This window comes from Hippoglossus hippoglossus, chromosome 5, assembly GCF_009819705.1.
Source record: "Hippoglossus hippoglossus isolate fHipHip1 chromosome 5, fHipHip1.pri, whole genome shotgun sequence".
Lineage (NCBI taxonomy): Eukaryota > Metazoa > Chordata > Actinopteri > Pleuronectiformes > Pleuronectidae > Hippoglossus > Hippoglossus hippoglossus.
In genome coordinates this window covers 2,965,239-2,977,769 of record NC_047155.1, presented here as the reverse complement: position 1 = coordinate 2,977,769, position 12,531 = coordinate 2,965,239, and the positions used below count along the sequence as shown (strand labels likewise).

At 41.3% G+C, this 12,531-nt stretch overlaps 1 protein-coding gene across 1 annotated transcript in view; it reads left to right on the top strand.

Annotated features, from left to right (window-relative positions):
* The window catches only part of LOC117761759 (sodium- and chloride-dependent taurine transporter-like), a 31,036-nt gene extending 18,849 nt beyond the window's left edge, over positions 1-12,187 (top strand). Inside the window, exons 8-15 of the mRNA XM_034585971.1 lie at positions 173-276; positions 375-499; positions 3,154-3,266; positions 4,060-4,197; positions 6,846-6,948; positions 7,783-7,883; positions 8,168-8,338; positions 9,014-12,187. Coding sequence (XP_034441862.1) covers positions 173-276; positions 375-499; positions 3,154-3,266; positions 4,060-4,197; positions 6,846-6,948; positions 7,783-7,883; positions 8,168-8,338; positions 9,014-9,169 — 1,011 coding nt within the window. The 3' untranslated portion in view covers positions 9,170-12,187. The remainder of the gene's footprint in view (positions 1-172; positions 277-374; positions 500-3,153; positions 3,267-4,059; positions 4,198-6,845; positions 6,949-7,782; positions 7,884-8,167; positions 8,339-9,013) is intronic.
* Positions 12,188-12,531: the final 344 nt, after the last annotated feature.

Here is a 12,531-nt window from a genome sequence, read left to right as displayed (position 1 = left end):
TCTAACCAAACATTAGCAGTTTATCGATTTTGCATAGGCTACTGATTAGCTACAGTTAGCATCTGTTCAGTTGGGTCGTCGGAGCTTCTCTACACATCGATCATGCTCCTGTGTTCCCCCTCATCAAGTGGCCTCAGCCTTTCTCTCCCCGCTCTCTCTTCCCATTTTGCAGGTGTGGATTGACGCTGGCACCCAGATCTTCTTTTCCTACGCCATCTGTTTGGGCGCCATGACGTCCTTGGGGAGCTACAACAAGTACAAATACAACTGCTACAGGTGAGGTGCTAGTTTCAGTGAGGGGGTTAGCTGTAGGGGAGAGAGGGATCCTTGTGTGTTCATTAACAAATCCTCCTCATGACATATGTGTGACATAGGGACTGTTTGCTGCTGGGAGCCCTCAACAGTGGTACCAGTTTTGTGTCTGGCTTCGCAATATTTTCCGTCCTGGGCTTCATGGCACAAGAGCAAGGGGTGGACATTGCTGAGGTGGCAGAGTCAGGTACGAGGGTTCTGTAAAGGCGGCAGTGATGGTGGGCGCTGCTTCCTGGTTAACAAATTAAACAACAGTGAATATAAAGAAAAACAGCAACGAAACCCAAAAGAGAATTAGCCAATACGTTTAATTCCAAATTCAATTGTAATTTGGAATCAAAAGGATTCCCTGATTAATTACAAATGACGGCATCTGAATATGGAAGTTTCCGCAATCAAACACTCCTTGACAAACGCAGAATGGGAGGAAACCTGTATCACCGCATCAAGTTGAGGAAGTTTCATGGACTAGGGCTTAGCAAAAAACAGTACCTCTTGTGCCAGTGTGCTAGAGTTTTGGTTTTTTCGAGATGTTCCTTGTCTACACGTGACAAACTGCCATGACCATTGTTGTAACTTATCTATTTCAGTGACATATTGGCAAATGGTGTTTAGTAGTAGTTTCTGCCAAGCTTGCAATGTCTGAGGGTCCACAGCCAGTAAGTACCATAGCTCAATCACAAAGACACATGGGAAATATGAGCTACACAACATTTTGCCAAAGGAAGAAGAGACTGTCCCTCAGTGCCTCTATTTTTTTTGTATTGATTGTAACATGGAGAGTGAGATGTGGTTGAAAAGCTTCAAAGAAGTTCTTAGTGCCATCATCTCTCCCATAGATCTACAGTGTATATATAAAATGTACAGAATTGCTGAAGCCTAATAACAGTGCAACTTTGTTTACTGTGGACTTTGCCCGGTTTTCCAAGGAAAAACACAAGAGAAATTATTCATGCTTGTTTTTCAGATGAAAAGGGGACTTTCTTTAGTCTTAAGAAATACAAGTCACGCTCATACAAGCTATAAATAACAGCCGATACTACTTGGAAACTTATTTTTACTCTGTTTTCTGTGATACACTCATTACTTGCTGAAGACATTAAGCATCTGGTTGGACAAAAATTGAAAACCTGGATCTTGCAATTCATGCTAACGACAGAACGAAGATAGTTTCAGCTTCAAGTACTTTTAAGAAACCCAGGCTTCATCTAATGTCCCAAGGTCAAATCAGTCTGGTTGGGTTTTTGGAATTGTCCAATATCAACACTGTGAGGGCTATTTGGTTGATTTTGGGTTGGAGCAGATGCGTCTTACATCCCTGGCTCATGGGCAGCATAGAATCCAGTAATTGAGAAAATATATCCATGAGCCAAAGACCAGCAGGTTGATTAATCTACTGCAGAACTACCATAAGTGTTCATAGTGGCCATCAGGCTTTGACAGGTAAGCAATATATCAAAGGAACATCACAGGCAAGTCAGCCTTAACCGCGACTGCTTGATTCTGATGTATCTGACAGAAGAGTGCATGTTATCTGCATGAGAGAATATGCTGACTGAATACACGGAGGATAGAGTGTGGCTGTGCACCCATGCTATACGTTCTGTTAACTCCAGAATGTACTGAAAAGAAAGTTTTAGAATCCTTTTTTAGTAGAGTGGAATAATGAATTATCAAACGGATGTGGATCCTGTTCCATGAGTTATACTCTTGGTTTGATTAACGTTCTGCTTGTGCAGTTGGAGGTTGGAAGTACTTTTTTCCGGAGTCATCGCGGTGTTTGGTTGGATGCCCTGTCATACTCACGACAAAAAAAAAACGGAACACATTTGCATATCTTGCTATCAGCTGCAATTCTGTTTTGCTGTTCCGGCTTCTTCCTTGTTTCTTGACTTCTTGGTTGAACATCAAATTAGACCCTCGAAAAGCAAAAAAAGGTTTTGCTCTTTATTCCCACATCACAGACTGCATTTGCTGCTGTTTTGTATCAGTCATTTTGCATTCATCAAAGAGAGGAACATGCTTTATTCAGCCAGGAATGTAAAATGACTTGAGTGACGTAAGTGTTGACATACTTACACACTAATGAGAGTGAGAAACTAAGAAAGAAGCACTTGAATCACCTTCTCTAGGCAGATGATCGTCTCCGTGTTAAAGGCTCTCAGCCGCCTGGAGAAGTGACTCATGCGTTTCTTCATCAGGTTAAATTTTTCACGTAATTGCTGATTTGTTTCCAGAGGTTTCCGCTCTTTTTTTGTTTTGTTTTTATATTTCTTTTGTTAACTTAACAACACACATGTATATATTTAGGTAATATGTAGGTTGCTTTACGAATTTCTCATGACTTAACTATACTCACAAAAAATGACATTACAGATGCTATTCGACATGTTTGTTATTGTTGTTGTATTCCTGTTATTGATCTGTTCTCCTTTTATTATAACGTTCCATGTTTTTGTTGTTTAATGTGAAATGAAGTCGTGTTAATACAAAACTTCAGTAATGTCATAAGTAGCTTGTTTCCGAGGAGGTAAGAGGTAAGTAAAGATGAGTCAGATCAGAGACACTTGAATTAACGACACCTAGTTTGATGTTAATACACAACACACACACACACACACAATCACACATACATAAAGACACATAAACATCTATTTGTAGTTTGTCGGTTTGCCATCATGTGCATTCATATCTGGTTCTGCGTCGCCATGTGTTTGGGGCTTTTCTTCCGACATGGATGCAGATCAGATGAGCTCATCATATGATACTAATGTCGCCTCCCCCCCATGCCCCTCTCTCTGCTCTCACCCCCGCCCCCCTCCCCTCCCCTCCCCTCTGCAGGTCCTGGCCTGGCGTTCATCGCCTACCCCAAGGCTGTAACCATGATGCCTTTCCCTACAGTCTGGGCAGTGCTCTTCTTCGTTATGCTGCTGCTGCTTGGCCTCGACAGTCAGGTTAGCCAAAAAAAGTCCCAGCTGTTGTAAATGTTGAAGAAGTGGTGATACAAAGCTGTAACTGTTGAGGCGCCCATTAGCAAGACTCTTAACGGCTTATTGGCCATTTGTAGACGTAGGAATATGTGTGAGGAAGTGCAGGCACCCAGAGACGAAACTAATTCTTTAACGTGGATTAAAAACAGAATTCATTCGAAACTATTACAGCACTAAGTCGAGCTAATACACTCGCCAACGTCTTATAAAATCATATTTAATTTCACCAGGTCCGTATTTTTATTTTGATCTGGAATGAATTGCACACACTAAACATTGTTAGAATTCACACACGTGTCACGCTGACCCTCACGTGCCTGCGTTTGAAAGCGACATGCACACACCTCCTGAAAAGGGGTGATGTGGGATCAGTTGACTCTCACAGAATTAACCAGAATGCCTCTCAGTTGAGTCATATTTCATATTTTATTGCTCACACTCCATGATCCATGCTAAAATCGAATGGGTTGGTGACGAATTCCATGTAAATCCATTCAGTGGTTTTCATCTAATCCTGCACCAAAAACAAATGAACCAATAGACGAGGGTGAAAACATAACCTCCTTTGGTGGAAGTAATGACTGTGACTAAAGCTTCTTTAATTAAATTCACATGTAAGTTTCTCCAACGAACAGAAATAGAAGTTAAATTACAATACTTGTAAATCTCACAACATGACGACGGTAGAAAAATATTTAAGTTTAACAAACAAATGAACATGTAACATCGATCTGACAACACCTGTGTGTCCCTGCAGTTTGTGGAGGTGGAAGGGCAGATCACATCACTGGTGGATCTGTATCCGTCCTTCCTAAGGAAGGGTTACAACAGAGAGATCTTCATCGCTATCATCTGCAGCATCAGCTACCTGCTTGGACTCACCATGGTTACCAAGGTGAAGTGTTGTGAATGATGTATATACTGTCACCTGTGAGTTTTACTGTTTGGAAAGGCTCCATGCAACTACTACTACAGTAGCCACTGTATGTACATATTGTGGCTGCTGACCTCATTTATCGGCTCTGGCCCAAAGCTCCGTTCACCAGAACCACCAGTGTTCAGGCGGCTATTAGAGTCCGTCCCTGGGGAGATGACAGGGAACTATTTATACTGTCAAGTCATGAGAACTTCCCTTCCCATCTCCAGTATTAATAGATTCTTTAGACCTGACTTAGCTTTTCCAAATCTTCCTCTCTTCCTCTTTCTATTTCTGTCTGTTTTCCGATGGTTTTCCCATCATTCTTTGTTCCCATCCTTCTCATCCTGCCATGCTGTTCCACCTCCCCTCTTCGGCCTGAACTCCTCTTCCTCGTCTGTCCTGTCCATCTTCTCCTCCCTGAACTCGTTTTACTCCTCATACCTTTTTCTTGACGGGTTTTCTTTTCTCTCCTTTGTGACTCACAAAGCAAGTCTGTGACATTTATCCTCTCCTGAATAATACAGACGCATCATTGTGATGCACCATCCTGACAAAACCTGCTCTGTACCAGCAGACTCTTTTCATCACTGACCTCTCAAATGAAGTGTGGTCGTCATTCTCTCTCAGGGACTTGATACTGTGGATATCTGCTGTGGCTTTGTCGAGCAGCTACACAGTAATGTCCTGTTTCATCTGTTACGCCGGAGATATTCATGATATAAGAAGTCATAGCAAAGTCTGCAAGAAGAAAGATCTATTGACGCTTGAAGTTTTCAACTTTGTTTAATCCATCTGTGTTTTTTGGCTAAATTTGATCAATCAGATTAAGTTTGATGTTACAGTTATTTCAATATCAGTCTTATGTAAAAAGCTTCTGCAACAACAACACAGATTGTCACACACATTACGTCTGTGTTCATCCACATTGGAAAGCTTCACCACCGCTATCGTTTCCTTACTCTGTATCTTTTTGGGGACGTCCACATGCACTAAGAGAAAAGCCAAAACAAGGATAAATAGATTTTCTAGCGTTTCGTGTTTAGTAGGAAAAAAACGATAAAAATTGCATGAACTAAAGATCCAGTTTGATCTGTGTCAGACAGAGCTTCATGAAACCACAGTGTCTGAGCTAACAAGCCGTCACATTACCTGCACTGCGCTTGGAGCATTTAAAAAAAAAAAAGACGATTTTTCCATCTCTGCGTGCCTTGTATTCATCTGAAAATTATGAATAAATTATGACTATGAACAACTGGCCAACTGTCAAATTCCTATTTCACACACAAAGGAGGCAACAAATTTGTGGTTTTCGTCCCCGTCACAAGACAAAATGAAATGTGTGAATCTCTCTGCTGCTCCGCTCTGTTGGCTGGTTAGCCTTGTACGTCCTTTAGATATCCCTTCATCTCTATCTGGATTTCTTTATATATAACATCAATTCATGTTTTAAACATTCACCACTTGAAGCAACTGGAACGTCTGAAGAATTTGGTGTGAGACGTACCAGAATGAATCTTTAACTGCTGTAACATTAAGACAAAGAGACTCATACAGAACAGTGTGAAGACGAGCTGGGAGTCTTTGTTTGGACATAGTTACTGTTACTGTTGTCGGTTCCTCTTTTAAATGTCTCTCCTAGAATAGAAACGTGAAATATCCATCAGCCCCTGTGCTACCGGCTCGTCCCAGCGAATACCAACATTAAGACCGGAAACACTCAAATAATTTATGTGGGGGGGGGGAGAAAGCAAATGAGACCTTTTTGAATCCATGTTAATTCATTGTGCAGCTCGTGTCTCCGAACCTCATCTCACATGCACCTTTCATCCTCTGTCTCCTTGACGACCAGAATATATATCGTCACTCCCTCCTCCTCCTCCGACCTCCCAAACCGCCACCACCCTCCCAGCCTTCACTTCTCTTCTCACACAACGTATAACCTTCTCACTGTCATTCTATTTTCTGCCCCGCCTCCCTCCCTCCCTCCCTCCCTCTCCCTCTCTGTCGTTCCCATGACAACATCTTTTTATGGCTGCGGTGGCCTGGTTTAAGTTTAGGATTCCCATGACTGTTAAAACAGTTATCACCCCGGACATATATACACATACACACACACGTGAGCACACAGAGGCATGTTCATGCACACCCACTCAGAGGCAGTTGTCTTCTCACGTGCCGACATGTCTGCCGGTCATGTTCTGTCTAAATATATCTCTTTGTTTCTCTGTCTCTTTATATCTGTGTCTCTTTATATCTCTGTCTCTTTATATCTGTCTCTCTTTATATCTGTGTCTCTTCATATCTCTGTCTCTTTATATCTGTGTCTCTTTATATCTCTGTCTCTTTATATCTGTGTCTCTTTATATCTATGTCTCTTTATATCTCTGTCTCTTTTATATCTCTGTCTCTACACCACATATTTTAATACTCACATGATACTTAAACAATTGTGTGTGTGTTTCTGTAGCTTAGTGCCAAACCTTCCTCCTGCAGTTAACCTCTATGTAACAGAAGATCCAAGCATATAGATCCCACACAGTTGTTTTTAGTGTGATTTTATAAAACGGGACATTTTCTGAACAGTATTTTAAAGCCGTCTTTCTGTGTGTTTTGTCTCTGTGCAGGGTGGCATGTATGTTTTCCAGCTGTTTGATTACTATGCAGCGAGCGGTGTGTGCCTTCTGTGGGTGGCATTCTTTGAATGTATTGCTGTTGCCTGGGTATATGGTGAGTAACATCCCTCTTTAATATCTTTTATTTTTTAATTTCCTGTAGTGCAAAGGGGCCTGATGCTCCTGAGGTATTATCTTGTGTCTGTACTGAATGTAATGCTCACGTGCACTCGAGAGGACGAAGAACCTTTCTCCTGATTCAGTACTATCACGATACTTGGTTGTCAAGTAGTATCACAATTTGATATAAGATTTTCTTTTTAATCACTAGACTGTGGTTAAAAAGCTGAAGATTCTCTACCAAACACTTTATATAATATGATTTATATTTCCAAAAACAACGCACATCACGAAACTGTTTTATTTATAGTTATCGTTGTTCTTGCTCATTGAGCTAGTGCCATTAGAAAACAATAAAAAACGTAACCTCTTCCTCCAAACTTTGGATTTAAGATCTCAAGGTTGTATCGAGTATTTTCTGCTTTCTCACGTCCGCTTAGTTTTTTCTGAAATGTCATTACGTAAGACGTCAATGTATACTGCCATCTGCTGGACCAAAGTGGTATCATCTTCTTGCCTCGACTAAAGCAAGAGGAAGCAGATCAAGCAACTTTATTTTCGAAAAGAATAAAATCGAAAATTGTATATATCGCGATACTATATATTTTTTTGCACTGTCACAAAGAGAATCTACTTAATCTACGAATCTACGGTAAATCAAAGCCAGTTTGGGAGAATAAATGTTCTTTGTCCTGTTTTTACAGAACTTTCAAATAAAAATGTGCCTCACAGATAATATTGCCTTTCCTATTAAACTTCCTGGCACATTCTGTTGCTGAGCGAGTTTTTCTCAGGAGAAGATAATTAGTTTTTTTTCCTGTCTCCGCAGGCGTTGATAATTTCTACGATGCGGTTGAGGACATGATTGGCTACAGACCAAATCCATGGATGAAGTGGAGCTGGTCTTTCATCACTCCTACACTGTGTGCGGTAAGAGCTTTTCTTTTGCGTTTCACATGGCTAGAGTCCGACCTCTTCCTCTTTTTTATTCTAAGACGTTTTCCGCTTCCTGAAACTTGTTCTAGTGTCATCACAATCTTTTCTTCATTCCTCTTCACACTTGTCTTAAAGAGACAAATCACCAATTTGAACTTGTGCTCACTTGAAGTTAAATTTACCAAAAAACATGAAGTATATCTGCTGTAAATTAACTTTTTTTTGCTTTTTGATGAAGATGAACCTTGATTCAAACGTTTGTTCCTTTTCCTCCTCAGGGCTGCTTTATTTTTTCCTTGGTCAAATACAAGCCATTGACGTATAACAAGGTCTACGAGTATCCTGACGGGGCCATTGGACTCGGTTGGACCCTGGCCCTGGCTTCTATGATCTGTATCCCCATGGTGGTTGTCATCAAGATCATTCAATCTGATGGGCCGCTCATTGAGGTGGGTGCTTGTGTTGTCGCTCCCTCGCTGATTTGTACGGCGCCTGAAGGGTCATGCACAGAGTTTCTTGAGGATTACTTTAGTTTTTTTCCATTCCTTCTGAGCCTTTTTGTCGTAGAGCGGCTTTGGCTGCATTTTCAACCCGTCTGAGCCACGAGAGAAAACTAACTGACCCCGAGCTGAACTCGAAGCTGCACCGAGTTTGTGTTTCTCCGATTACAGGCGTGTGCGTCTGCCCAACCAACGTGACCGACCACAACCGAATATCACCACACGTCTTAATCAGCTTAGTGAATCTTACTTTGAACTGGGCATTAAATACCGCTCAAGAGGCGTGACCATAATCGCAATTAAAATTGCATAAAATTAATCCTCAAAAGAATTCTTGTAGTGACTGTTAGGAGGATCCACACACTTAAATATTTACTTAAAATTTGTAATTCAAGAACCATTTAAACATTATTTTGCTTATATCTGCTTGTTTTTAAGACCAGTTTTTAAAAACGCATCTCGTTCTTTGTCATGTTCTCTGTCCCATGCTCTCTGGACTATTGCTCATTCGTTTCCTTCAATGTCTCCATTAATACTTTTGTCACTTACCACTTCTTTTCTCTTTCCCTTCTCCTTCTCATCTCATCCCTCCTTCCCGCTTTTCTTCAATCTACCCTCCTGCAGAGGATCAAGGCGGTCGCTGCCCCGGTTCGTGGCGGCGCCAGCTCCCGTCCCGCAGACCACCGCGGCCCCAAGGACCTCACCTACCCACTGGATCCCAATGGGAACAAGGGCCTCCTGAAGGCCCCCACCCACACCATCGTAGAAACGATGATGTAAAGGAATGAGGTGGAGGCTCTCCATGAGATCGCTCTCCTCTCCTGTCCTCTGAAATGCTTCTAAAGCTAGCTAGCTTCTCTGTCTATCTGTCTATCTGTCTGTCTGGTGGACTGATAAGGGTTTTTAGGAGAAAAAAAAAGTTCCAGTTTCAAATCTTTTAGGAGTACATCGGAAGTAGTTTGCTGTTGGTGGTTTTAATGAGAGGGTAGCGATCACATTTCAAATCTATTTCTGAAATACTCAGACGCTGTTTTTTTTTGTTTTTGTTTTTTTTTGTATTTTATTTTAAATATTCATGTGACCACAAATCGTCCCACAGTTGTCTTATTTAAAGGCGCAGTGATACGCTGGTGGATTTCTATTTGGTCCAACAGCTAGTTTTGCAGAAAATAAGCCATTGTTCTAACAGAAGGAAGAAGGTGGTTATCGAGTCTTTGAATCAAAACGGGCTTTTGTAGCCACTATATGAAAAATGTTATCTACACTTATCATAGATTAACAAATACGGATTTTTCTGACTGAGCAAATGTGCCATTGGGTTCAGCTTTCGGCTTTTTGAACAGGCAGGAGGTCGAGCCACTGCAGGTACAACTAAAGTCATGTTTTTTTTTTATCTATTGGACGTATTTGTGTATAAATTGTAGAAGTTGAAACTTTGTTCGTCTGCGAAAGGCAAAGTTTTACCAATCAGAACCACGACCAAACTTACGTAAATGTCAAAATCCTCCAAATTGTTGTTTCAAATTAAAGTCTGGCATCAGCAAGACATGACGAATCTAAACTAAAGAGCAGAAATCCAAAGCTGTCGCCACCAAAGTCAAACTCTTCTCTTACGCCGCCTCCTTCTTGTCGTGTAATCGCAGACCAGCTGGATTGGTACCGACCAACTTGCCCAAAAGCTCTTGTTCCTTTGGGGCATTGCGACGTTAATAAAATTGCCTGGTGCAGCTAATAAAAAATAATATAGAATTGACACTGCCATAGCCGACGCCCCTTATCAAAGCAGGACCCTAGTTCTTAAACGCACCTTAGCACAAAGTCCCCCATCTTCCATAGCCGTAAACGATGGGTCCAAGAGAAACGAGCACTGAGACTGCGCTGCATGGGGGGGGGAGAACCCGCTCCTGCACAAAGAGGGACGTATCTGAAAGGATTTGAAGTGTGGAGGTTGAACCCTTGAGTGTGTTGTCTGTGGCGTACTGTACAGTAGTAGCTAATCAGTCTATCTATATCTATCTCTCTATCTATCTTTCTCTGTCCTAGACCAGTTTACAGTACATAGTGACTGCACTAGGCACTCTTGGCTTACGAGTTTGGATTGGATTTACTTTGTTTTCTACAGAGGAAGTGACATTATTATTAGTTTTTTCCTCTGTCAATGTTTAGAGATTCTTTTTTTATTTTTTATTATTAAGACTATAATGTTATTGGTATTCACTATTGATGATTATTGCTGTAGTTTTACATAGAAGAAGGAATACTTCTTTCATCTGGTGAAAATGCTAAGCTATTATACAAATCATACACTTACAGTGGCAGCCATTGTAGCACATTCCTCGTGGTGAAGTTTTAAGACGACGTAAACTGATTTTTACCAGATTTTTTCTCGCGCGGGGATAAATTAACAAGCAGTTTAATGTACACACAAAAAAAAAATGGGACTTCTACAATGGCTCCATCTGTAAGTTTGTAGTTGTTGGGGGGTTTATATAGCTTTTCCTCTTCTGTAAATACAAGGTGACAGTATTTAAGTTGGATGAACTCAGCCAGACACGCAGGGGCACTGGAGCCAGTGGTTCAAAACCAACATGTCACCGACGCTGCGACTTGCGGCGTTGAACCATTGGTCGGGTGACACGTCCCAGCAGATCAGCCAGTGTCAGCCTGCCGACTCGTCCGAGTGCCAAACTCCTGTCCAGACACTGAGAGAGGAGGCAGCTGACGAATCGGAGCCGCTGGCCGACGGAGTTTGGCCGCGTTTGGGCTCGGGATTCAAACCGGGAGCCCAGACTGCTCAAAAAGCAATCTGAGGTCAAAATAAATGAAATCGTCAACAGTACTTTTTACTATTTGGACGAAATTGGGTGAATATCGATGCATTTCTTTTTTATGCATGACAAACTAAATTAATCTGAGCAGTTGATTCCATTTGAAACCTGCTCCGTCCAAACTCCGTCAGTCACTGGACCCAGAGAGAGAAACGTGCCCTGTGACACATGAACAGTGTCTGCTTCTGTTCTGGCTGATTTTATTATTATAATTTTTTTTTTTTTAAAACATCTTTATTTAAACAAAGACAAAAATAAAACTACATTACATTCTTCACAATAGCAAAGGGGCCATAATATCGACAATGTGAACCATTGACAACTCAAACTAGACGAAGTGCGACGGGAACAACTGTCGCTTTCATTTTAAATATGTCTGTGTAACAAGGGGTTTCCAATGTGTTTGTGTGACCAGCGACCATCCACTCAGGACCTTTTTCTGTCGTGCTTTTATTATCCCAGCATCCCAAAAAAAATATTATATATATATATTAGACGTCAAACTGTGGGAGACGAAGAGCTGAAATTTAACGGTAGCAGTAGAAAATAATGTTTTCATCGAGATCGAAAGGCCGTTGAGTCAGAACGGAGAAAAAGAAAAAAAGAAATCACACCTTAACTGCCTATTTTATCCAGAGTCAAAGGCAAAAATACAGTGGGAGTGAATCAAAGTGAGTTTTTAATTGCACCTTACTTGTATAATTTGGACGTCATATCGAGTGATGAGGCCAAAAAGAAGAAGAAGAAAAACACTGCCATCTTTTTATTCAGGGTTCTCACTGACGTACAAATATCTGAATACTGTCGACACACCTCAACTTCATCCGCTCTCCCTTAAACCACGTCACCATCCGCTTTCACATTGCAGGAATCAAACATCAGACGTGATTGTACGACCAGGGCCTGTTTTCATGTTTAATCTATCTAGTGTTAGTAAAAAAAAATAAATAGTTTATTCAATTTCTTCATATAGACTGAAGTAGTTCATATCATTAAAAGGGATTTGTAAGACCAAATCCGCAGCACACATCTATTTTCATACAGTGACAAACTTTTTTCCTAATATGAGTTGTTTGTACGGCGGAGCTCCCACTGCAGACCTCCCGTTTTAATACACATTCACAGCTTTTATTCTTTTGTACAGACCTGGTTCTCCGTTCCCCTGAAGGGTCTTAGCACAGATTGTGTGATTTGGGGAAAGCGTCCCTCTCCAGAGCCTTCCCACGACGCACAGCCTCCAAATTTGGCAAATTTGTTTCAGCTGCAAATATTTCCCATCGCTCCCTTTTTCCCCCGTCACCACCTCAGCACCCA